Source organism: Python bivittatus, unplaced genomic scaffold, assembly GCF_059951505.1.
Source record: "Python bivittatus isolate LINGU-HERP-01145 unplaced genomic scaffold, Pbiv_v1 ctg000980_np1212, whole genome shotgun sequence".
Taxonomy (NCBI): domain Eukaryota; kingdom Metazoa; phylum Chordata; class Lepidosauria; order Squamata; family Pythonidae; genus Python; species Python bivittatus.
The window spans coordinates 61,182,549-61,207,250 of record NW_028277125.1 but is presented as its reverse complement, the minus strand read 5'-3'; the positions used below and the strand labels follow the sequence as shown (position 1 = coordinate 61,207,250).

Sequence of the window (24,702 nt, the reverse complement as noted above, 5' to 3'; positions counted from 1 at the left end):
CTTTTGACATCGTCCATGGGGTTTTCTTGGCAAGGATACTGGAGTGGGTTGCCATTTCCTTCTCCAGTGGACCACATTTTGTCAGAACTCTCTGTCATGACCTGTCCGTCTTGGGTGGCCCTGCACGGTATAGCTCATGGCTTCACTGAGTTACGCAAGCCCCTTCGCCACGACAAGGCAGTGATCCATGAAGGGGGGATTGCCACCTCCTGTTGCACAATTGTTCATGCTGGAAAAGCAAGTAGGGGCAGAAATAGCAGAATGGTTAAGGAAGTAAGGAGAAAGAAGAGATCTTGTACTAGAAAGGACATTGGGGATTCCAGCTGTTTTACTGTGACTAACTCCAGAAATAGGGAACCTCAAATTAAAGAAAAGCCATAAAAAAAAAAAAAGGTAAAAGCATCTGTAAAAATGAAGCTATTGTATAAGGCCTAAGAGCATTCAAAGAATACCTTGCTATGAAACAGCAGTGAATGGCTCTCTCTCACTTGCAGCTCCCTTCTTTCTTCTATGATGCTTCTCCATTATGGTTCCCATTAGCAGCAATGAGATACGATGGAGGTTTCAGTATACCAAACCTGAAACATTCTTAAATTTCTTCATTTAAGACAACAAACTCAGAAATCAACCTATTCCCTTAAATAAGTACAAGTTGAATTATTTTATTTATCGTGCCTTTGAGTCAGTTTTTGAATCCTGGTGACTGCTTGGACTAGTCCCTGCAGTTTTCTTGGCAAGATTTTAGAAGTGGTTTGCCATTGCCTCCTTCCTAGGGCTGAGAAAAAGCCCAAGGTCACCCACTTAGCTTTGTGCCTAAGGCAGGACTACAACTCATGGTCTTCTGGTTTCTAGCCTGGTACCTTAAACACTCCCCCAAACTGGCTCTCTACAAGTTGAATTACCACCAGATTTTCTTTACCACTGTTAGAGCAAAGTTGTTATTCCTTGATTTTAAGAAGTGTCTATTATCACAAAATTCAAACGTAATATACACCAAAAGGTTTGGAAAAGGTGAAAAAAGGTTCTGAGATCTGATCCTGTCCCTCTTCTCTCATTTCTTGGTCATTGAAAGTTTAGGCACAGAAATGTAACTGATCACTTCAAAGAATAGAAATACATTTTATTTATTTATTTTATCAGCTGTCACATACAAATGACTCTTGGCAGCTTAGATAAAAAAAATATTAAAAAGCCCATATAAAATTAAAAATACAATAAAAATACAAAAAGAGAAAGAAATTAAAAGATGGCAACAACAACTCAAATCAGGGAGAAGGTCTCTGAAAAAGTTTAGAAGCTTGCTGAAAACCAACAAAGAAGAAGCTAGCCTGATTTCCACAATATTAGCATTGCAACAGAAAAGCAGCACCCCTTTGCCCCAACCCACCAAACCTCCCAAAATTGTGGGACTTGTAGTTAGATCCCTGCTAGATTGAATTGGACAGGCAGAAGTTCACTGGAGAAGGTGGTCCTGAAGGTATCTGGGTGCCAAGCCATGAGGGCTTTATAGCTACCACCTTAAATTGGTGCTCCAGGTGTCATTTCTGGCACTTTGTCTCCTCAGCAAATGATGCAAAGACCTCAGCAAATGAAGGCACCATCCAGGATCAGCCCCCAGAAAGAGGACGCTCAGGGCAGTAAAGTCTAGTGCTTGGCTTACTCCCTGATGCCAGCCATCCAAGAGCTAATAAACAGAACTGCCCAGCAGAGAGATGAGAAAATCCCAAAACACCATCTGAAAACCAGTTGAATCCATTAGGCGCTTGGGGTAGACTATTCAAATTGGTCACACCACCCTACAGAGATCCCAAGAGGCAGTCAATCCAAGTAGACCAGAGCATGACCTGACCATGGCAATGGGATGATGGAAATTCCCTCAATCTTCAACAACTGCTCAGAGGCAAAATGAGATCCAAAATATGACTGCACATGCACATTGAAGCTGAGATAACATGATATAAGCCCATGGTCACCATGGAGAACATGAATTCCTGGAGGATAACAGATTGAAATAACCTAACACCAACAGGCTCATGTACTCTACTGTCAACCCCGAGGCCAGATCAAACAGTTCAGGGAGGGTGATTGGTAATCAAGCAGGATCCCTAACTTGTCTCTACAACCCAGCATCACATATAGACACTCACATCCTGGTATCTTCACAGCAGTGTTCTTGGTCACAGTCAGGTGTCTCTCATGATCAGAGCCACCTCACCTTCCTGGCCATAGTGTCGAGGCTGCTGAAAAGCTCTAAATTGTGGATGAGAATGGACTTACTGGAAATGAGTCATATTTGCAGATGATCAGCACCTTGAGGCCAATAACGCCATCAGTCTAACCACCCAGATGTCATTGACAGGCCAAAAATGGAAATTCCCACTAAATTCCCTTTCCCTGGAATGGCCTACCTGATACCCTCCACCATATTTCGCCTGTCCACCACTACAGGAATGAAACTGCCAGCCCTACCCTCTTGGGGGCAGTTAATTCCCTCTATACCCTAAACTTCTACCCCAATGAAAACAATCACCCTGAGTTGGTTATGTGCTAATAGAGGTCCCCACCACCAGCCCACACATCCACAAACAACCTCCCCTGACTATCATTATAACAGAATCAACCTGCAGGTCCCCAGTCCCCCCTCATTACTTCAAGGGACAGAGGGGCCTGCTCCTGTCTGACTCCTGCTACAGAAGATAGAGGACTTTATAGTATTAGAGGAAATTTATTCCAGTCAAATAACTGGTCACAAGTTCCAACTTGTTTCAAATGAAGCAAGAACACATATTCCTTCTTAAATTTGTTAGATTTTACCAATGACAAGCATTAACCATGTCTGAAAAATGGGGTATATCCACATCATTTAAAAACAATGAAACCTTTTCAATATTATATGAAATTATGAAATTCCCTTGCATTAAGTCTTTCTAAATTGTGTTGGAGATTCTGTAAATCAAACTGGTACAAATTATTTTCTCTAGTAGCAATGCTACTTAGTTATTTGGTTTAGTTGAAAGGTTTGATGGAAATTGGAAAGATTACAGAACAGTTTTTTAAAAATAATGCTGCTATAACCCTATTATCCATTTTTCTCAGGATGTATGAAATGCTGCAATACAAGAAATTAATTCAATTTTTATTGTTAGTGACTGTATTTATAGCAAATTAATAGCAAATTACTGAAAACTGAATTCCATATTTCTTTGTACATATTATATTTAAAAGTTCACACAGCATTAAAGACTCTAGAAGAATCCCTTAATTAAACATTACTTTATTCACATTTAGCCTACATTTTTTAGTGTCATCAACCAAGCTGTTCCTATTTGATTATATATGTCTATGCTAATGTCCTACTGTATAGACATACTGAATTTGGATATCTAATATATCTCTTCCACATGACAAATGCATTTATATATACTCACAATTATACTCTCATTTTTTGCTTTTATTATCTTTGTGTGTACGTGTGTGTATAATCTTATCCTTTTCAGAAAAAAATTTAAGATATGTCTCATGAGAACCCACATATTTTGTAAAACACATGTTCTTGTAGATAGACAAGAGTCCACAAGACTCAAATTGTTTATTGTACTTTGGACTATAATTGTAATTCTTCTGAGTTTCAGTGAAATTTATGCATTCAATAATATCTAATTAGTTATGTGGCACTATGACTTTTACTAAAAGTTTAAATTTATTTTGAAAACCTCCTTAGAAAGGTTTCTCTACCTTACTGCTATGCTGTATTATTCTAACCAAAAAAAGGAAAAACCCTCCTCATTAGGCTAATATATTTAAATACTAAGCAAGCAAATTATCTCTAAGTCCTGTCTGACCAGGTGACATAGTTTCTGTGAATTACAAATTGTCTTATTCTCTTGAATGAACGTAACCATTTGTGGGTGAAACTTTTTAGCAATCATTACCGAAAGCTGATCATTTCCTTGGCATAGCATAATATTCTTCTAGACTGATTCATAATGCAATTTATACCCTGGTATTACAAGGAAAAGCATGATAAAATATTCTTAAACAGCAAGTGAGATAATAAGCCACTAGAAATGTAATGAAAACTGATAAAATTATGCTGAAGCCTAAGAGGAAACAATCATTTTTAGCTTCCTTGCAGATATAGAGATATATCTTGCTGGATTAGTTCAGGTGTTTGCTTATTGAGAGAAGCTCACAGGGTGATTAGACCCAGCCATACTGTTACAAGATGGGGGCTGGATGGAGAGATAACTTAAAGTGTATTGATAGCTTTGTCCTTTCAAGGGATCCCCAGTGAAAGATGATTACTATAGGCTGCCACCAGTCAGGCTGAACCTCCTGACATACCCTGCTCTATCCAGTTGAGAAATCTTGGCTCTTCCACCAATGACTACTTACTTCAGCCCAGCTCTAGGAAAAATAGAAAGAAAGATAGTTGGAGATCATCTGGACCTCTTACTTGAATATTGTTATATATAGCCAATTTCTTGCTCATTTATCTTCCTTAATTTCACTGTTTTAAGTGGTGCTGAGGGTAAATAACAAGCAGTCCCTTTGAGAAACCTGACAGTTGTTTTGCCCAGTCCAGCAAAATCTTACATTTCTGATGTCATGATCTAAGTGAATTACTTAGTAGCAGAATCCACATTCCTCCTAATAATCCTGCGATTGAGTGATAAAAGTGCCACATTGTTTTCACCACTTATGGTGCTATATGTGTGTGTGTGGCTTTTCAGATGGGAAGAAAACATGAATTTTGTCTATTTAGGTTTCTTAGCATGGCATAAATTTACCATCTAATTAGGGAGAGGGGGAAGTTGTATTGTTGTGGGGAAAAAATTGGAAAAGGGAATTTGTCCCCCAAATCTGGCATGCAAAATTCCACGTGACCACAACATGACAGTAAAGGTTTTCTGTATCTCATTGCTGCTATGTAGAAGACATTTATATTTTTGAATATCCGGTAGTCCCTGTAAGGTGCCTGTAATAAGAACAGTGGGATATAGCAGGAAGGAGGAAGTTGGTTTGCCTAATTGAGGATTTGCAGTGTAGAATATGATGATGTGACTTGGATTTGACCTTGATTTTACCCTTTGAGCTACAGATGTAAATGTATGCATTAATGCTTTGATTATATTTATTTTCCTGGAGCTGACACATGTAATTTTAGTAGTTTTTTTTTTTTTTTTAGAATATCTATCATCTATCTCCTTTTTGAATTTTGCTTTACTTTGTAAAAAGTTGTTAGACCATAAAACAGTAAACAATTATTCAACGTTTGTCAGTCCCTTCCTTTCTGCTGAAAAATCCTTCATCTGGGGATGTGACTAACTTCCCCTCATCACCTGGGCCTGGATAAAGGGTTAGTTCAAATACAATACTGTGGGCAGCTGTCAAAAAAATTTCATCCTTTTGGTGACTAGAAAAGCATTAGGAAGCAGTGGGAAAACACTTTCAGCTGTCACTCCTTTCATTTCATCTAGCCGGGCAGCCACTAGCTGGTATCCTAATAACTATATTACGGAAAGATACAGGAGCTGAAGCAGGCTACATACTGTCAGGGAAAAAACCATGTTAAACACGGGAGGCAGACACACCATAAAACAGGTCACTTCTAAGTTCTACTTACTTCAGTTATCTTGGCCTTATTAAATGCACTCAAAACTTACATTGAAACATATAAAAAGGCTACTAATAATTTTCCCCTCACAATACCGTTGTAGATTTATTACAGTATATTTATGATTTCTCACTCCTCTGCCAAGGTCAACTTCTGTTTGTTTCATTGAGCTCTTTTTATTCTCTCTAGTGCTTTCCAATCTGTATTCTCATGTATTACCTATTGATGGTGTTACAGCGTTGTTCAGATGCGATGATTCTTTATTAATGCTTGTTTGCCTTGGGCATTTCCTAGACATACTGAAGCAAACTTTCCATTTTGTTCTGGGAAAAACAAAAAAAAATTATAATGTTTGTAGAATTGCTAGGAAGAAGATGTGCTGGTGTCATTCTTTATATACCCTATATCTACCAGTGGAGTTAAGTAGTAACATATTTTCCTGCTAATTAGGCAAAGGCAGAGCTAGCCTTAAGACCACTCACCTTGTGTGCTGAGCTGAGGATGGCTGAACTTTTTAAATAAGTTTTTGTTGAGTACAATGTCTGTAGTAAATTAGGACAAAAAGGCAATATGAACCTTCAACCTTTTTCAGGCTTATATTGGATAAATAAATCCATTTAGCGTTATTTTTCAGCCAGATATTATCTACTTTAAACAAAAGTCAGCATATACAGCTTTACTTGATAGTTCTACGTAGCACTGAAAAAGTGGGTGGTGGAACCAAAGGAATTTCTCACCCAGAGTGCTATTTATCTTAAGCAGACGTAAGTGTAAATATTTTCATGTTAAAAATGTGAATGCTACTTTGCATTATATTCCAAAATTGTGGATTCTGACCATTTTTGAGGAACTCTGGTTATTTTGGCATGGGGAATTACCAGGAGAGTTATACTGAGAGCCAGAAAAGTATTACTACTCCTGATATTGAAGACTGGATTCAAGAAATGTTTAACTTACACATTTTTGTAAAGTCTGTTTTTTCTACTAATTTAAAATGCTACAATGTTTCCCTTTGGCATCAATTTCATAGTATTTTACAAAATAGACAAATTTGTCTATATATGTATCTATTATTGATATACTGTTATTAAGTATGTATGTGATATATTTAGGTGACATATCTATTTAGCAAGTTGATTCTTAAGGGAGGGTGTTTATTTTTATAACTTAATAACTAATTAGATTATGTGTATACTACTGTTTTTTAATTTATTTTTGCATAGTGTTTTTTACTGTTTTTTGTTTGTTTGTTTGTTTGAAATGACAGTTTAAAAAAACAGAGGGGTTTTTTTTATCCTTGGGGTGGCCCTAATTCAAGAGCCCTGCTCCCACTACATGGCCCTGAATGCCAGAGGGAGTATCTGAGCTGGCCAGTCCAGAGACCTGATGTGAAAAATAGCTCAGCCCTCAGGTGGCGCCACCTGCTGAAAGTATCACATAGATCTTCCCAATCTGACAGATGGTTTTCAGACACCTCTTCCTAATAATATCCAGGACTGTTATGGAAAGTGTTTGTGATATGGAAGATGCAGAAAGTCAAAAGTGTTAGACAGTAGGAAAAATTAGACTATGTTTCCATGTATCTTTACTCCAGCCATCTGAATGCTCCATCACTGAAGCTTCTTTTTGCTATAGAGCCTTATTAATACAGCTCTATTTTTAAAATGTCCTATACAATTGCCTTTACAAAAGACATAGGACATAAGGAAAGCAATGTACTCACTAATAAAACATAAAATTCTTGATTGTTTCTTTCCTTGCCCATTTTATAAAGTTATTTTCTCCTTACCTCCCTGTTTCATAATGCTATTAAGTGACATTTAAATGCTGTATGTTACCCACTGGAATGTTACAGAATGAAGATGTTAAATGGAGAAACATCCTACAGCATTTTAAATCACATTAGGCAATTAACCAGCAGGAAGGAATATGACATATTTAAAGAATACACAGAAATTGTCTCTGTTTTCATTGTAGTTACTGGAAATGGGAAAACCAGGAACATCCTTTGTTCATCTTTTATACTGTAATGCGAAAGACTTGGAAAATGCGCGCACATCTGTTCTTAGCTCCTGCATGTAGCAGCATGTTTAATAAGAGACCTGTTTATTCTTGTGAACCTGTTTAATAACCAGAAGGCTAGCAGTTGAATAAAAAAATAGCAATCTCTATTACAAAAGTTGAGATAACCTAACTGGAGAAGCCTTTGCACATTCTGATGGAACCAAAGGAAGATCAATGGATTTTAAAAGGAATAACTATTATACTTCACTGGCCTAAAGTTAGCAAGAATGAAATACTATACAGAAAGAGGATTTATATGAGATTTTCAGTGTAGATGATATGTTAGAAAAGTAATGTCAGTTTTAGCCAGGTATTGTTAATCCAGTTGACTTTGAAAGAGGTAACATGTGATAGTAGGGGCTACTCTCCCCTTTAAAAAGACCAAGCCAGTCAAACTATCTAAGTACCAACTAATAGGTATGAATTTACTCATTAAAATTAATTGCCTGTAAAATAAGGCATCCCATTTGTAAAACCAAATCCTTATCTTTGTATATGCATACAAACTGTTCTTGCATGCACACACATAATCGTGCACCATTCAGTCTCACACAAACCTGTGCGTGTATGCATGCACATATAATCACTCTCATGTAAGTTATTCATGCATACAGATGTACGCTTTGTCTTTCATAGAGAAAGTCTGGAAATCTAATCACAGCAACAAAAAAAAAAAGCCACTTTTCATTAAGTTCATTGAGCTAAATTGTCTTATTCCTAGGGAAGCATGCACAGGCTGCTGCCTTGCTGGGGATGGATCTGTCACCCAGCTTAAACCATATAAGGAGAGGGAAATAGGAGAAGAGTTCCTTGCAGTATTGAACTGTTTTTTCCTTCTATTTGCAACAAGGAAATGAGTCAATGAAAGTCTTTGTGCTGTGCTACAAAGAAACACAGAAAGTTTTAAATAGCAATAGAAGAGAATATATGTGGCTCAGGGTTGAACTGTGGAGTCCTTGGGATTCTCTGAGCTGTTTTGCTACAGATGTTTTGTTACCCATCTAGGTAACATCTTTAGTGCTAGAAGGGAGTGGGGTTTGAACCCCAAGGACTCTACAGTTTTAAATAGCTCAGGGACAGAGCAGAAGGTCTCACTTTCAATCCTTGGCATCTCCATCTGGATGAGAAAAAGTCCTATCTGAAAGTCACTGTCCAGATATACTGGGCTACAGATTAAAAGTAAAGTGCAGTTTCCTTTAAGTTGAATTCAGCACCTGGTGATTTATGGATATGTCCATATAGATCCATTGACAACAAGAGGAAATGCCCTGATGGTTTCCCATTCAACTATTAACCATGTACAACTCTGCTTAGCTTTTAGAGATCAGTCAAGTAGGTATTACTATCTACCAGGTAATACTATCTAGCTGAGTAAACTACAAAATAGCCAACAACATTTTAGCCCAACAGACCGTGCCTATGTGGTAACTTTATTCTTCACTGTGTTGTGAAGTTACTTTGGTTAGTTCAATGAAACAAGAGTCAGTTCAGCATGAATTAGCATGTTTTGTGAACACAGCATTGACAATACTGAGCTAGATAGATGAATGGTGTAATTCAGTACAAATAGCTTCCTATATGTGAATTATAGATTTGACTTTTGATCTTGTTTGGCATTGGATCAGAATGCAGTCTTGAAGGCATGCAAAATATTGAGTTTGAGTTTTTTTGTCGGCCAGGTTGGGCTTCAGCAGCTTAAATCAGTTGATGGATTCAGTAAGACTTGAGACACATTTGAAAAAGCTCTGCTCCTACTTTGCATATGGAAAGGACCAGGAACCAACTGCTAAGGCGGTTGACGGGGGCGCTCTTTCTCAAGCATAGTGACAATTCATAGTGCAGATCCTGAAGTGTGATGGATTAGTGCTGTTTAAATCCATGTCCTTTCTCAGTTACATTGATTCAATTATGTTAAGAAGATTGCCCTCTAAATTGGTTTGCTTTTCTGTGTTTATCTCCTTTAAGGGGGAGAAGGTACAAAAAGACATGTAAATCAACTCAGTAAATTATGTCTCCTTTGAAAGGGAGACAAATTATCTCATAGATTCATGTGCTGAATATGGTGTTTAATATTAAGTATAAGTGGAATAATGCAACCTCTAAACGCACACACCTTCCTTCTGGTTTCTTGTCAATAACCTTTTAAAGAAATGCCCACACATGATTTGTAATCGCCTGATATCAACACTAAGTGTTATACCACAAGGCAGTTTTTAAAGCATTAGGCATTTTCAAAAGGGGAATAACAACTGCTTCTGCCAAAAAGGGGGAAAAGAGAAAGAAAGAAAGCGACCCTAGAGGCATATGTTATACAGTACCCAGATTTTCATTTAGCTGTCAAAACAATATCAAAAGCCATAGAACAAGCCTGCAGAGTAAAATATATCACATTTAAGGGGCAAAAAAAAAAAAAAAAAAAAAAAGGTAGAATCCTTGCTTTAGAGACTTAAGGTGAAAAAAGCAAAATAAAAGAGTGCTTTTATTTTTGCAACTGTGTTTCTTAAAAAAAAATCTCCTTTATAAGTTCAATTAAAGCCTAAAAATAAATAAGAAGCGTTCAAGCATCCAGTTATAGCACTTTATATGCTGCTTTCCTAGCATCCATGGTTAATGGTGATACTACTACCTGGATTTTTAATATATAATTCAAATGTTCATGTCAGAAAATCAAGCATATGTAGTGATTGGACCGCTGTGGGAAGAGCCAATAAAATTATGCAATTATTTTAAACAGAATTTTGTTAAGAAAGGATTTTAGATAAGAAATCAAGCAAAGCAAGGTTGATCAAAGAAATCAAGCAAGGTTGATGCCTTGAATTGTTAACACAGGTAAAGAAGGAAGGAATCTACTTTATAGATGTGAAGTCATTTAAAAAATGGAAAATTCATGTTTTTTCCAGTTTTTTTCCCAAGTAATGTGGAGTCTTGAGAGGAAAAATATTAAAAAGCTTCCCCCATCTTTGAATTGTTTGATTATTTTTCCCTAACCCTTTATGTTGCTGATTGAACCCTGTCCTCCAGTGCATACAGTGTTGTTATTTGCAAAACAGCCTCTACAGTATATACAAGCAGCTCTCATTGATAAGAGTTTGATTTGTTGAGATGCTGCTATGCCCAGTTTATATGTGCACTTGTGTATGAGTTTCTCATATGCAGAGTTGCTTCAGCTCTGCCCAGCTGAGCATTGGACATTGGTCAGCACAGCATCATTTCTAGTCCTTGATCATCCTCACTTTCTTTTTCAGAACTTGTTCCAGTTTGTCTGAATGTTTCTCAGTATGGTGTCCATCATTGACACAACACATGAGCTGGGACTTTACCAACTCAGTATAAAGTAGAACTATTACTTTTGTGATTTAGAAACTTTATTTCACTGTTGACGACATTCAGTTTCATGAATTCAATTTTAATCTCCATTGAACTTTGTATATGAAATAGCTGGTTCCCAGATGATTAAAGTTTCAAGAAGCTGTTATGTAAACTGCCTGCTGCAAGCTTGCCTGATATGAGAGGAAAGGTCTGCCATTGGATGAGGGCTGTGAGAAAGAGAAGCAGAACATACCCTCCCTAATATATATGGAAATGTATTTGTGCTAAATTGAAAATAATGCATTTGCTGAAATTCCTGAATCCTAGGTTCACGCAGCTGCCAAAGCTGACAATTTTAGTTAGATTTTACTATTATTTGATTTTGTAATATTTATGCACATCATTGTGATATCTTTGGTGATGAAGATGTATCACATAAGCCTGAAATATGAGTACAATTTTGCATAAGTTGTATGCAAGAGAAGATAACTTCCAGAACAATGAAGGACGATTGAAAAACCTAGGAATGTTTATCCTTAAGGAAAGAATTGGAGGGATGGGGGCAAGTTGGATAGTACTTTTTAAATACAGTATATGAAAGGACATCACACAAAAGAATAGACCTGTTCTCTATCATCCTGGAAGTAAGCTGAATGAAAGCTAGACAGCAGTCTGTTAGTGATGCTTTAATTTGGATTCCTCAAGATGGGGTTGAACTCAATGGCTCATTCTATTCTATGATTCTATTAATAAAATATCAGAATGCCAAGATATTTAAACTTGTGTTTTAATTTGATGCCATTGAAATGTAGAATTATTATATCTCCCTTAGGAGGACTTTTCAAAGTTTGGAAGCTACCATAATGATTGTTCTCAGAGAAGGCTATCACAGAGGATCAAAGACATGAGCAGGGACATATATGTGGAAATATTCCTTCAGATATTTTTATTTATTTATTGCGTGTTAAGTATATATCTTAATTTGCTCTAGGAACATCATTCGTACTTGACATTCCCTCCTTTAATTTTTCTACACAACAATCATATGAAATAACCAGCACATTGAATTATTGTAGCATAGCTCTATTTATGTACAGAATCGACCATATTTTGATAGCTGGGGCTATAAAACATTTCTAGTGGGGTAAGAGTGATGCAGAGTAGAAATAGTTTATGTTCCCCCACCCCCTTGAGTTATGCTGGATTTTAAGGGTTGTTTCATAAAATTAGTTAAGGCTCTTGCTTAATGCTATAATTTTGGCAGTTGTGAATGGAAGTTCCTCTAGGGACAGGGGGGAAAAGGGGTTTGTGGGCTGTATACATCTGTGGGCCTCAGGTCTGAACTAGGTAATAAACTAATCATAATCATAGCAGTTGCATTCTGAATAAGGTGAAGCTTCTGAATAATTTTTATATGGAATCCCATCATGTTACATCACAGGACTCCCATATAAAATTGCCAGAAACTTGGATCAACATAACCAAGCTCTCTCAGTCTAGAAAGGGCTGAATGTTTTGAAAAAAGGTCTCTAGATTACTAAGGTCACTTTGTTCTCTAGTGATAACAATTAAAAGAGAATTAGAAATCATCAATGTATACTTGATACTTAATTCCAAATCTTTGTATGGCTTTGTCTAGCAGATTTATATAGATATTATAAGGGATGGAGGGAGGATGGAGCATCAAAGAACTCTGTAACTTAAAAGTGAAGAGATCCACAGAAGTCCCCCCTATACTACCTTTTGCAGTTGAACCTGTAGGGAATGTTTAGACAAACTGACTTGCAGGGTGAAACAACTGTATCAACCCAATTCAGAAAGCAGATTCATTAAGATGCCATGACCACTGGTATCAAAAGCTGCTAAGAGATACAGATGAATAACTAGGATCTCCTTTTGCTTTCTCTCTCAAGACTGAGGTCCAACAGGATGATCAAAAAAATTCCTCACCCAATTTCTTAGTCTAAGCCTGATTTAAATAGGCCTAAGTGTTTTAACCAACAGCAACTGTACAACAGCTTGGCAAAAAATGAGATATTTGAGAATTGGGCAATAGTTCTTGCAGTTTTCCATTTCAGTGAGATGGAATGCTGTCACAGTTATTGCTTCAAAGAAGCGAAGTCCCTTCTTCTTTTAACATGGCATTAATAAGATCTTGAACCTGTCCAGTCAATACCCAGCAAAGTGAGCATACAGATGATTTCGCATAGTTCCGTAAGTACTTTATCTGTGTCTTAAAGCTGAAATAACCAAAATAAATTATATAAAACCAGATCACTGGACACTTCCATTGAAATTGTACAACATTTATGTCTAGATTGAAGGATATATAATTGATTTTACTGCCAAAAGACTTAACCAATGTCTCACATCAAATTTTGAGTGTTTCAAAAGATTTCTCATGTAGTATAGATGTAATGGCTTTTTCACTGTCAAAACATTATTTTGATTGGCTTCTTGAGGATGCAATGAAGGAATCTTGGTTGGGATTCTTACCTATCTTTGCAATGGCAAGATAATCAATATAATTTTCTTTTATTTAGTGTTCTCCTTAGGAATGATTTGAATTCAGAAACACACTTTGAGGTGCATGCTCTAAATGTCTCTTGGTGAATCTACCTGCTAGCCATTCATGCAACAACTATTACTATTATTATTAGATTTTTATCCTGCCTATATGTATATATGTATATATATATTGGACCAACTGAAGGTGGCTAACATACTTAATACTCCAGCCTGCTATTTTTCCTACAATAACAATTTTCCCTGTGGGCTGAGAGAGAGTGACTGGCCCAAAATCACCCAGCTGGCTTTCATACATAAGGGAGGCCTAGAACTCTCAGTCTCCTGGTTTCTAGGCCAGCACCTTTTCCACTACACCAAAGTCTGCCTGTCTGTCTGTCTCTCTCTCTCTCTCTCTCAATCTCTCAATTTTGCAATCTCTTTCTCTTTCTCTCTCTCAATCTCACACACAGACATAAAGCTTACCTGAATCAAAGTGTTCACATTAGTTTTTTGGGGAATTAGAAAATAAAAGGTATTCTAATTATTTTAGTTTGGAGAATTAGCAGTCAGTTCTAAAATGGAAGTAATTAGCTCACGCAAAATAAATTTTAAAAACTCAAAATGCAGGTCTTTTTCTGGAAGATTCAGGGAAAGAATGGCGGAGCTTCTGAGCTTTGCAAGTGCTGTCAGTAGCTTGATTAGAAGTTGATAAAAATATGGTCTGATATTCTTTGACACAAAGAATGACAGAAATAATTTTTAGCCACATCCAGAAGAGCTTTAATTAAAATAAAAAAGAACATCCTGCTTATGAAAATGGGAGTTAAAATAAATGGAAGAAAAATGCTAAAAATGAAAAATCCATGACATTTTCAGGATTGCAGCATCAGCTCTGAGAGATTCAATTTCCTGGTTTGCTCATGCCCATGACTATTGATAAGCCAAATGATCCAGTTGCTTGCTGTTGGGATATATTTTCCAAGGCCTAAGTACTAAAGCTTTTACTTGTGCCTCTTGAGGGAAACATTAGCATGAATCGAGCGATCTGGTTAGATAAATGGATTCTTTATACACAGACATTTCAAGAAACCATGACATAGTAAGATATTATACAGCCATAGCTGATCTTTCTAATTTACAGGTAATCCTTGCTTAACAACTGTTCGTTTAACAAAGGTTCAAAGTTACAACAGCCTCAGAAAAGGTGCCTTACAACCTCTACTAGCGCTTACGACTGTCGCAAACCATCACACTACCCCCTGCAGTCATGTGATCGCAATTTGCGACCTTTTTAATGACTGTTGTTAAATGAATTACTGCAGTCATTAAACAAATCATGCACTCATTAACTGAATTCTGGCAAAAAAGTCCATTGGAGAAGCTGGATTCATTTAACAACCATGTGATTCACTTGCAAATGTTACGAATTCACTAGGGCTTCAGTCTCTCCCCTCCCTCATCCAATGCTCCAAGCTTACAACCAAATCTAAGTTTAGTGATTGTTTAGGATAGAACTGTATATGTTTATAAAATCCATACATCATCTTTCACTAGAATATTTTAAAATCTGGACTACAGAATGGGAAAAGTCTCTTGTAAATCCTTTGAGACAATTCCAGATAATTTATATTTGGGTTAATTTTACATGCTGTATAATCAACTTTTTTCCCTAACAGCCCAGAGCAGTTGATCTGAAGTATCTGATTAGGGAAAGATATGAATTAAAGATAATGCTTTAAAAAAAGATCTGCATTTGGAATTGAAACAAATTACTTTATCAAAAGTACTGATTTATTTTTGCTTGAACACTTGTTAATATTCAGAAAGAAAGACTAACTGTGGAAAATTCCTTTTCTTTGCTTACAGACATTGTTCAAATATTCTATCTATTGTGTTCCAGTATTGAGCCTTCTCTTATTTCCATTCATTTTTGAAAAAGTAACTTAAATCAAAATGATTTGGTGCAGAAATGTTATCTAAGATTTCCTTTTAATATTTTTCCCCAGTGGCCTCTTTGCTGGCAACTTCACAGAAATGCATTATTTGGAAGATGGTACTAGCGCTATTGTCATACGTAATTACACGGTAAGCTTTGTGAATTCCTGTGGTTGGAGGCGATATATGATATTTCATAATTAAAGAGACAAAAAGGGATCCGTGAAAATAAAATGGCTAGTCCATATTTGATTTTAGATCTTTGCTGCTGTAGTTTACTCACCCTTTTGTTCAAAATGCACATCTCTGGAAGGAAATGCTCCAATGGAACCACGATGTTAGGGTTTTAAATTGCTGTAAGTTTTGTGCACTTAATGCTCTTTGAAAATGTGTCTATTAGAGGTTTCAAACAAGCTAAGAACATCTATTGTTGCAAAGATGAGGTGTGAGAGCCAGGTTTCAAGATACGGAAGCTCTCAGAAAAAAGATCACAGAGCCTTCCTGGGCTCCTTCAGTACTGAAGCTAGAAGGCCCCCTTTATTTTTTTTCATTTTCATGGGATCAGTCCCTGAAAATATATTATAGATGATGGTGTGGAAGGAGAGTTGATAAAAGGATCCAAGCTTTGCCTGATATTTATTAACATCTTAACAAATATCTTCACAAAACATTTACATCCTCTTCTCAATAAAAATGTAGGGCTGCAATGACAATTTGTTTTTCTAGCTGTAAATAAGATTTCTTAATTAAAACAGCACAGTGGATGAACTTAATTATTACATTTGTCTTTTATGTGTTGATTAATTCCAACTGAACTGGCATTACAACATTAAAATTATATGTTTAAAAGAGCTGTTGAACTCAGTGCTTTTCATAATAGCCATGTGGATAGTAATAAATGAAGTTACATAATAACTTTTGTCTTATATTGGGGCTTTCAGTATGAGCAATTCTGGAATGTGTAACTAAGCTGAATATTATAATCAATAGTTTCACTAAAGTTCTTCCAGAGTTTTCCCTACAAATTTTAAGGTGAAGCAAGAAGCAGAAACTTCTATGGATGTAATTAGACAAAGTGGTGGAAAATGCAGTATTGTTTCTCATTCTCAGTATTGTGAGAGGGAAAAAATGCAAATAGATATATCTGTTTTTCCCAGCACTTCCTTTCTCATAATGAACATGCAGCTGGCAAAGGGAAGCCGCCCCAACATAATTCAGTATAATCTTTTAGCTGTATTCCCTGCAGTTGGTGTTCAAAGGCATAATATATAGTTAATGGGATTAGAAGGCTTTCTTCCATGAATTACCACTCAGCTTCTGAATGCAATTTAAAGTGCTGGTTTTCATCTTTAAAGCCCTTCCTGATTCAGTGTCTGGATATCTGTGGGATCTTTTCCCAATAACATCTGCTTGCATGATAAGATCTAACAGGGAGGACTTTACTAGATACCCCCTCGCTTAAGGAAGGCCACACTATTACACTATTTTGACTGGAAATAAAAACTAAAGTTAGGATATGCTCTGCAATAAGCATTAGTTCAATGCTACTTTAATCTCAAGGGTACCATGAAGCCCACAGAATTCCTATGCTACAACATAAATGTTTTGAAACATTGTCTGATGTAAGGATGGGGTAGATGAGGGCCAATAAACAACGACGGAATCTTGTCAAGGCAGAGATTTTATTTATTTATTTATTTATTTATTTTATTTATTTATTACATTTCTCCCTGCCCATCTCCCCCCAGTGGGGGACTCTGGGCGGCTCTCACAAAACATTAAAACCATAAATATATGAAACATAAAAATTTAAACAAAACATTACTAAAAAAGGAGAAAGTCCAAGAAGATGATGGATCTGGGGCTGAAGACAGCAGGCCTCTATGAGGCTAGCCATCCCCACGCTTGATGTATTCCCTCCCCACCCCAGGCCAAGTGGCAGAACCAGGTCTTCAAAGCCCTTCGGAAGGCCAGGAGTGAGGGGGCCAATCACACCTCCAGAGGCAGCATATTCCAAAGAGTGGGGGCTACAGCAGAGAAGGCCCGCCTTCTGGACCCCGCTAATTGGAGTTCTTTTACCGAGGGGGTCCGAAGCATGCCCTCTCTGTGTGATCGGGTGGGACGGGTTGAAGTCATGGGGAAGAGGCGGTCCCTTAGGTAACCTGATCCCATGCCATGTAGGGCTTTAAAGGTGATAACCAACACCTTGAATTGGACCCAGAAGCAAACTGGTACCCAGTGCAGCTCACGGAGCAACGGAGTTATGTGGGCCCCCCAATAGCCTGTGCAGCTGCATTCTGGACTAGTTGTAGCTTCCAGATACTCTTCAAGGGTAGCCCCATATAGAGTGCATTGCAGTCTATATGGGAGATAACAAGGGCATGAGTGACTGTTCAAAGGGCATCCCGATCCTGGAAAGGGCGTAATTGATGCACAACTCGAAGTTGTGCAAAGGCCCTCCTTGCCATGGCTGCCACCTGCTCTTCGAGCAAGAGCCATGAGTCTAGGAGGACCCCCAGATTACGGACTGGGCCTGTCTTGGGCAGTGCTCCCCCATCCAGCACCAAAGATGACAAAGTCCCGGATACAGAGGAGCCATTAACCCACAACCACTCCATCTTACCAGGGTTCAGCTGAAGCCCGTTGTTCCCCATCCAGACCCTTACAGCCTCCAGGCACCATGAAAGGGCAGTCACTACATCGCTTACCTCACCTGGGATGGAGATGTATAATTGAGTATCATCAGCATATTGATGATACCTCATCCCATAATGACGGATGATCTCGCCCAGTGGTTTCATGTAGATGTTAAAAAGGAGCAGAGAGAGAACAGAACCCTGCAGCACCCCACAAAGGAGGGGCCAGGGGTGGGACTTCTCGCCCCCATCACCACCGATTGGGATCAGCCCTGGAGAAAGGAGGTAAACCAGCACAAAACCGTGCTGCCCACCCCCAATTCCCTGAGCCATCCCAAAAGGATACCATGGTCGACAGTATCGAAAACCGCTGAGAGATCAAGGAGAGCAAGGATGGTTGCACTTCCACCATCCCGCTCCTGCCAGAGATCATTCATAAGTGCAACCAGTGCCGTTTCCATTCCATAACCGGGCCTGAAACCTGACTGAAAAGGTCCAGATAATCCGTTTCCTCCAGAACCCTTTGGAGCTGTGATGCCACCACTTTCTCAAAAAGAGAAGGTGGGAGATTGGACAAAAATTGTCCAGTACAGTAGGATCCAGGGAGGGTTTCTGGAGGAGGGGGTGCACCAATGCCTCTTTAAAGGCAGCTGGAAACACTCTGTCCTGCAAGGATGTATTAACCATTGGTGGATCCAACTACATGTCACCTCCCGAGCTGCTTTCACCAGCCAGGAGGGGCATGGGTGAAGATGGCAAGTGGTGGCCTTCACCGTCCCCAAGATCCTGTCCACTTCCTCAGGATCAACAGGATCAAACTGTTCCCAGATAACTGGGTAAGAACAGCCCCCCGGTATCTCCCCAGACCCTGCCCCACACTTGGAGTCCAACTTGGAACGAATCCGAGCGACTTTGTCCTGCAGATGCTCCAAAAATTCCTCTGTGCGGCCCTGCAAATGAACCCCCACATCCCCCTTACCAAGGAGGGACCTAGTGATCCTGAACAGGGCCTCTGGGCAGCATTCTGCGGACGCAATAAAAGCGGAGAAGTAATGGTGCTTCGCCATTCTTATCGCCACAATGTTGGCCTTGATAGCGGCTCTAACTTGTGTTCGGTCAGATTTGGTCTTTGTCTTCCTCCTGCAGTGCTCCTAACCCTCTTCAGAACCCTCAACTCCTCCGTAAACCATGGGGAGTTTTGGGGCCAATGTGGCAAGAGAGGTCGCATAGGCACAATCCTGTCCAAGGCCCTGGCTGCCTCTCTATTCCAGGTGGCGGCCAAGGCCTCTGCTGGACCGTCCAGCAAATCCATGGGAAAACCCCCCAGCTCCTTCTGAAACCCTGACGGGTCCATCAGGCGCCAGGGGCAGACCAACTGCATTTTGTGAGAAGAGGGCTTCTGGGTTTGGGAATTAGCAGTTTATCTGTTTTAAAATGGGAAAGCATTCTCACAGAAAGAACTGGAACTTAGTTTCAGGGTGCTTCTACAGTCATCATTGTCACTGGAGGCCCAAGTAACCTTTCTGCTTAGGAATGCATATTGCCAGCTTCCACTGGAAACAAACAGTGCCCTTTTCTGGATAGCAATAGCCCAGCTACGGTTGCTCAAGGATAGGTAACAGCATGTTTAGATTATACTATACACTCTATGTGAGGCTTCTAATGTGCTTGGCTTGGAAGCTAATGCAGTGCTAGGTTGTTGAAAGGGGTACCTGGCCATGCCCATCCTACTTCTTTGCACTACCTAATGAGTTACTGAGCCCAGTTCAAGGTTGTGTACAGTTGCAAACAACTTGGGCCAAGAGTACCTATCAGATCACATTTACCATAATAGGCCTGGGGTGTCACCGAGATCACCAGGAGAGATTTTGCTGCGTGTAATGATAGTTGCAGAAAGCCATTTGGGGGTTGTTTGCAGGTGAATATCCTATCTTTTAGAGGCTTATTGAAGTTTACCACTTCACTAGCCTTCCCAGAAGTCATGTTGAAAGATTGGGGCTTTCTTTTTCTTTCTCCCCCACCCCTTGCTTTTAATGAGTAAGTTTTGTTGAATATAATTCTTATACTGTTGTTCTATATTGCTTTATTATGCATGTTATTGCTGCTTTTATTGTAAACACATGAACATAGACACACATAATTTATTTTATATGAATTTCTCCCCTTTTACATTATTTTTATTAAGCTGATATTGGAACAGATTAAAAGATAATTCAGTAAACATACAAGGCAACCAACTTCTTTTATGTTATTTTATCCATATAGTTAATGTTAATTTTATCCATATAGATATGCCCTGCATGTAGTTTATAGCACTTGTCATTTTTTACATCTTTTCACATAAAATGAAGAGAAAAAGAAATACTTTTGTGCTAAGCTAATATTTTCTTTATGTGGTGATCAAATTTGCCCAAATTTCATACTCCTGAACTATTAAAACTCAACTGTGATATTTTCATATGATTACTTTCTCTAACCAAATCAAGCACCTTTAGAAGGGTGCTGTCTGAGACTATGTAATTGAAAACCATGCCCTGATACTGAAAGGTTAATTAATGCAGCTTAGATGTGAATGAACCAAGAAATAGAGGTTGGTGAGATGACTGTTATGCTGAAATATGAGAGATAGCTTTCTTTGCATTAATAAGATAACAACCTTTCACAAAGGGGGGGGGGGAGAGTTGGTTTCCAGATGGCATTCAAAGGAGCTAGAAATTCTGCTTGTGACACAAACTTTATTTTATAACCAGGTCCATAATGGGGGAGAAGGTATTATGTTTCATCAGCAATAGTTTTAACCTTGAATTCCGGACAAATTCACAACTTTATTGACTATGTATCTTCTGTCATGGTTCCTTTGATAAGCATCTGGATTTATTAAAAAGAAATACAATAACCTGCCACAAATTGAAACAGGAGTGGCTTCTGAAAGTGAATTCCGTTTCATTCCTGTTCTTAATAACATGCTGCTTCCAAGTCACCATAATATGATAAAATATTCTCTCTCCTCTCCACCCTATTTCTCATGATCAATTTCTTTGTGAAGCTGTTAAATAGGAAATGGTTTTATTACATTGTGCAGTATGTTTAATTATGTCTTATGGATCTGCATAATTTAAAATTTATATCTACAATGAATTCCTAAAGGTGAATGACAGTATAATTTGCTCTGCTGTTTAATTTTACAAACTGTTCCTATCATAGTTTTCCAATAATAATATAATCAAAAAGAGCAGGTGTGTCAGGGAGAATCACTTTAAATACATGTCTGATCATTGTCTTTTGCTGAATGAGGTACAGCATAGATATTGCCATGAGCTCATATAAATCTGGCATTAAATCCTGAAAACTTTCATGCCTTGTTTCAAACTAGGCAGAAGGATGCTTTCAGCATGATTATTTCCCCAATCACTGGAATACAGAAAAGACCTTTATAAAAGAAGGAACAGAACATGTCACACATCAGCAATAAGATTACACATAGAATATGGGAATTGATTCTTTTTTCTCTGTCTCATTAGAATCATTGCTTCTATCATGGCTATGTACAAGAATATGCTGAATCTGCAGTAAGTTTGAGTACATGTTCTGGACTCAGGTAAGACAAAGAATTTGAGATCATGGACGTAATATACACTCACAGGTGCTGCCAGTCAAGATCAATGTGTTAGTCTAGCTCTTGTAGGGCTAAGAGGCTGTTTAGTAAAACTGAGATGAAGGTATTGCCAGTATTTAGATGATGGCCTCCTCTAAAGATGAGAAGAGATCTTCTATAAAGCGAGTATCTTGGAATGTCTTGTTCTCTTGCCTCCTGATACCTTCTGTCACTTTGGAATAACCACAGAGTTCACCTGATCATCATAACCTTTTATGATTCATTTTCATCCCTTCAGGAATTCTGTCCTACTGTTTGTTCTTCCATCTGTTTTGTCCATTAGTTGCATTTCTCTGCATTACCACTAATCTTTCTGAAACTATAAATATCCCCTCTTTTTTTTTCTCTGTTTATAGGAATTGTCTTTTCTCTCTGCATTATTGAAAAGTTTTTAGAGAAGTTCAGGTATGCTAGTTTTAATTTATACATGAGCATCAACTACAATGACAACATAAATTATGAATATTAAGAATGTAGAAATATAAAACATGGGCTGAAGGGGGCACCAAAATGACAATACTCATATGTCAAACATTGTGATGCAAATACACGATTATGCCATTGACATGATGATGTCATTGTGCACGTGTTGTCTTCTTGACACCATCATGGTTTTGTATGGATGCTATTGATTGCTAGTGAATCTCCATTTACCAGATATTGGGAACAAACAATCTGAGCACTGACACTAGTCTAAAAAAATATTATTTGAATTCACCCCAAAAAGAGAAGCTAGGAATGAACATTTTATTGCTTAAGGTAATCAGCCTAGTTATTTCCTGAGAAATCCAAATTAACACTTACTGTAGATGTGACTGTTCACATAGTATCTGATGTTTATTAATCAAAGGAAACTGAGAAACTGAATAAAAAATTAAGCAAATTTAATAATGTAGGGAAAAGTCACAAATCTATTGGGAAATCTTTAAATGGTGGTTTTTATATTCTGGACCCCGTTCATAAATCTATTACTTTATATACCCAGCAACTGGGAACACTGCAGTTTGCTCACTAAATCATTCTGAGTTATCATCCTGTAATTTGCTGTAAGTTTGCATTGTGGATATATATTTAGAAAAGCAAAGTTGGAATTAAGCATCATTGTTCTTCATTTGCTTCAGGCTGAATATTTTTAGTATCACTTTGATATTGCCAAGTATACAATAAGCAGTTGAGGAGCTAGCTCAGTATATTTAACATATTCTGAAGCAGACAATATGAACAATTCTAGATTTTCCTCTCAGTGTGTTTTAGGCGTCATCTCAAGAGGAAACATTTGGTGGTCAGTATTCTGTATCTATTCTGCTCTTTATCCTGTCTGCTTTAAATCCAAATCATGACAGCTGAGATATCCATATGAGATGGTATGTCATACAGAACCATTTGTTGTTTTTATTTAATAAACTCAATTCACAGCTTGGTAGCACCATTTATCCTTAATAATCTTGAGTCTTACAGTATTAGAATCAAAGCTAGTTAATAAAAACTAGTGAGTAATACAACTCATCTTCTAGGACTTAACAGTTGATTGCATGGTCTTTCTTACTATGCCTTAGGCCAAGAAGGATTTTTTGCTTTCCTATATTAAGAAATATTCATAATGCTATGTTGTCATTATAGTTGGAATTTCTTTTGATGTTGATGTATAATTTAATATTAGCACACTTAAAACTCCTTCTCTTAAACACATTTCAATAATGTGGGTAGAAAATATATCTCACTGTAGACAGAGAACAAAAGGAAGAGTTATTGACAGAGGCTTCAAAGGGATTAGTGATGGTGCAGAGAAATAAGAAATGTTGCTATGGCGTACAAAGTTAAAGAGGGCTAGAGATCAAAGATTGATTAATCATAAAAATGTTTGTGCCATGAAATATAAGGATACAATCCTTTAAAAAAAGTAAAACTGGTCCTTAGTATAATCTGAATTGTGGTACTTGAGGACTTCCCATTCAAATACAGTACAGCTTTATATATCAATCAGAGAAAATCCTGTTTGATTTCAGAAGTTCAAGATCTATTTTGGAAATGTACTTTATATGACTATGATAAATGAAGCTAAGGCCACTAATCATAGCTATAAATTACATCCAGCATAAGGGCACTCCCAATACCAGTTTGTAAAGCACAAAGCTGAAGAAGAATGTAGTGCTAGAGCAGAATTTGCGGGCCACTGTGGGTATACATTGAACCAAATGGGTCCTTGGCTTGAACCAGAAATTCTTCTGTTGTTATGCTAGAAGTTGTGAAGGGTTTCTATAGAAGCACATAGTGAAGAAACAAACGTATAGGTATAAGAGCAAAGTTGAGGAGAAAATGCTATTTTTTTAAATGCTATTTGCAATTCTAACATCTATATTAATGTCTGCTTAATTAATATGTATTCTGATGGGCTTAAATTTATTTCCATTAACTAATTAGAAAGCTTCACATAATAGGAATGTTACAGTTAAAAAAAATGAGAGGAGGATAATCACTATATGGTTGAGTTGTCTTGTTGAGGAAGTGGGGCCAAGGTTAGTAAAGTAATTGGCTACATAAATCCACAGCAGGTTACTTGTCCTCTCTAGCAGTGTGAAACAGAGCAATAAATTGTATGACTCAGCTGGTGACCTAAAAATCCCTTTTATCTGATTACAGCTTGCCTGGGCCTATGTGACATTTCACTGACATTTTCTGAATTAAGGCGTTCATGGGTATCCATGGGGTGGGCAGAGGGGAAAGGGCAAATCACATAAGGTGAACGACAGTGACACTGCACAAATTTACATACATATGTAAGACATCAAGATGAAAGTACATAATGGTAGCATTTGTATGATGTCACATATACGTTGTCCTTTTGGGGTTAATATACTTTGCTGTGGACACTGCTGATTCTTCCAGATTACAGATTGTTTCTCATGTTTCTTTCTTCTTGATCCTGTGCACATAAGCCTTCCTCAACTAGAAGGTGAAGTCCAACATAACAGAAGGAC

General features: G+C 37.7%; 1 protein-coding gene across 3 annotated transcripts in view; it reads left to right on the top strand.

The window, feature by feature from the left end:
• ADAM12 (ADAM metallopeptidase domain 12) overlaps positions 1 to 24,702 on the top strand; it is a 291,574-nt gene that overhangs the window by 149,816 nt on the left and 117,056 nt on the right. For all 3 annotated transcript variants that reach the window (XR_015794354.1, XM_088131906.1, XM_088131905.1), the window contains exons 4-5: positions 15,505 to 15,583; positions 21,591 to 21,667. Coding sequence is in view for 2 of the 3 variants with exons in the window: in XM_088131906.1 (XP_087988032.1) it covers positions 15,505 to 15,583; positions 21,591 to 21,667 (156 nt within the window). In the remaining variant the exon portion in view is untranslated. The remainder of the gene's footprint in view (positions 1 to 15,504; positions 15,584 to 21,590; positions 21,668 to 24,702) is intronic.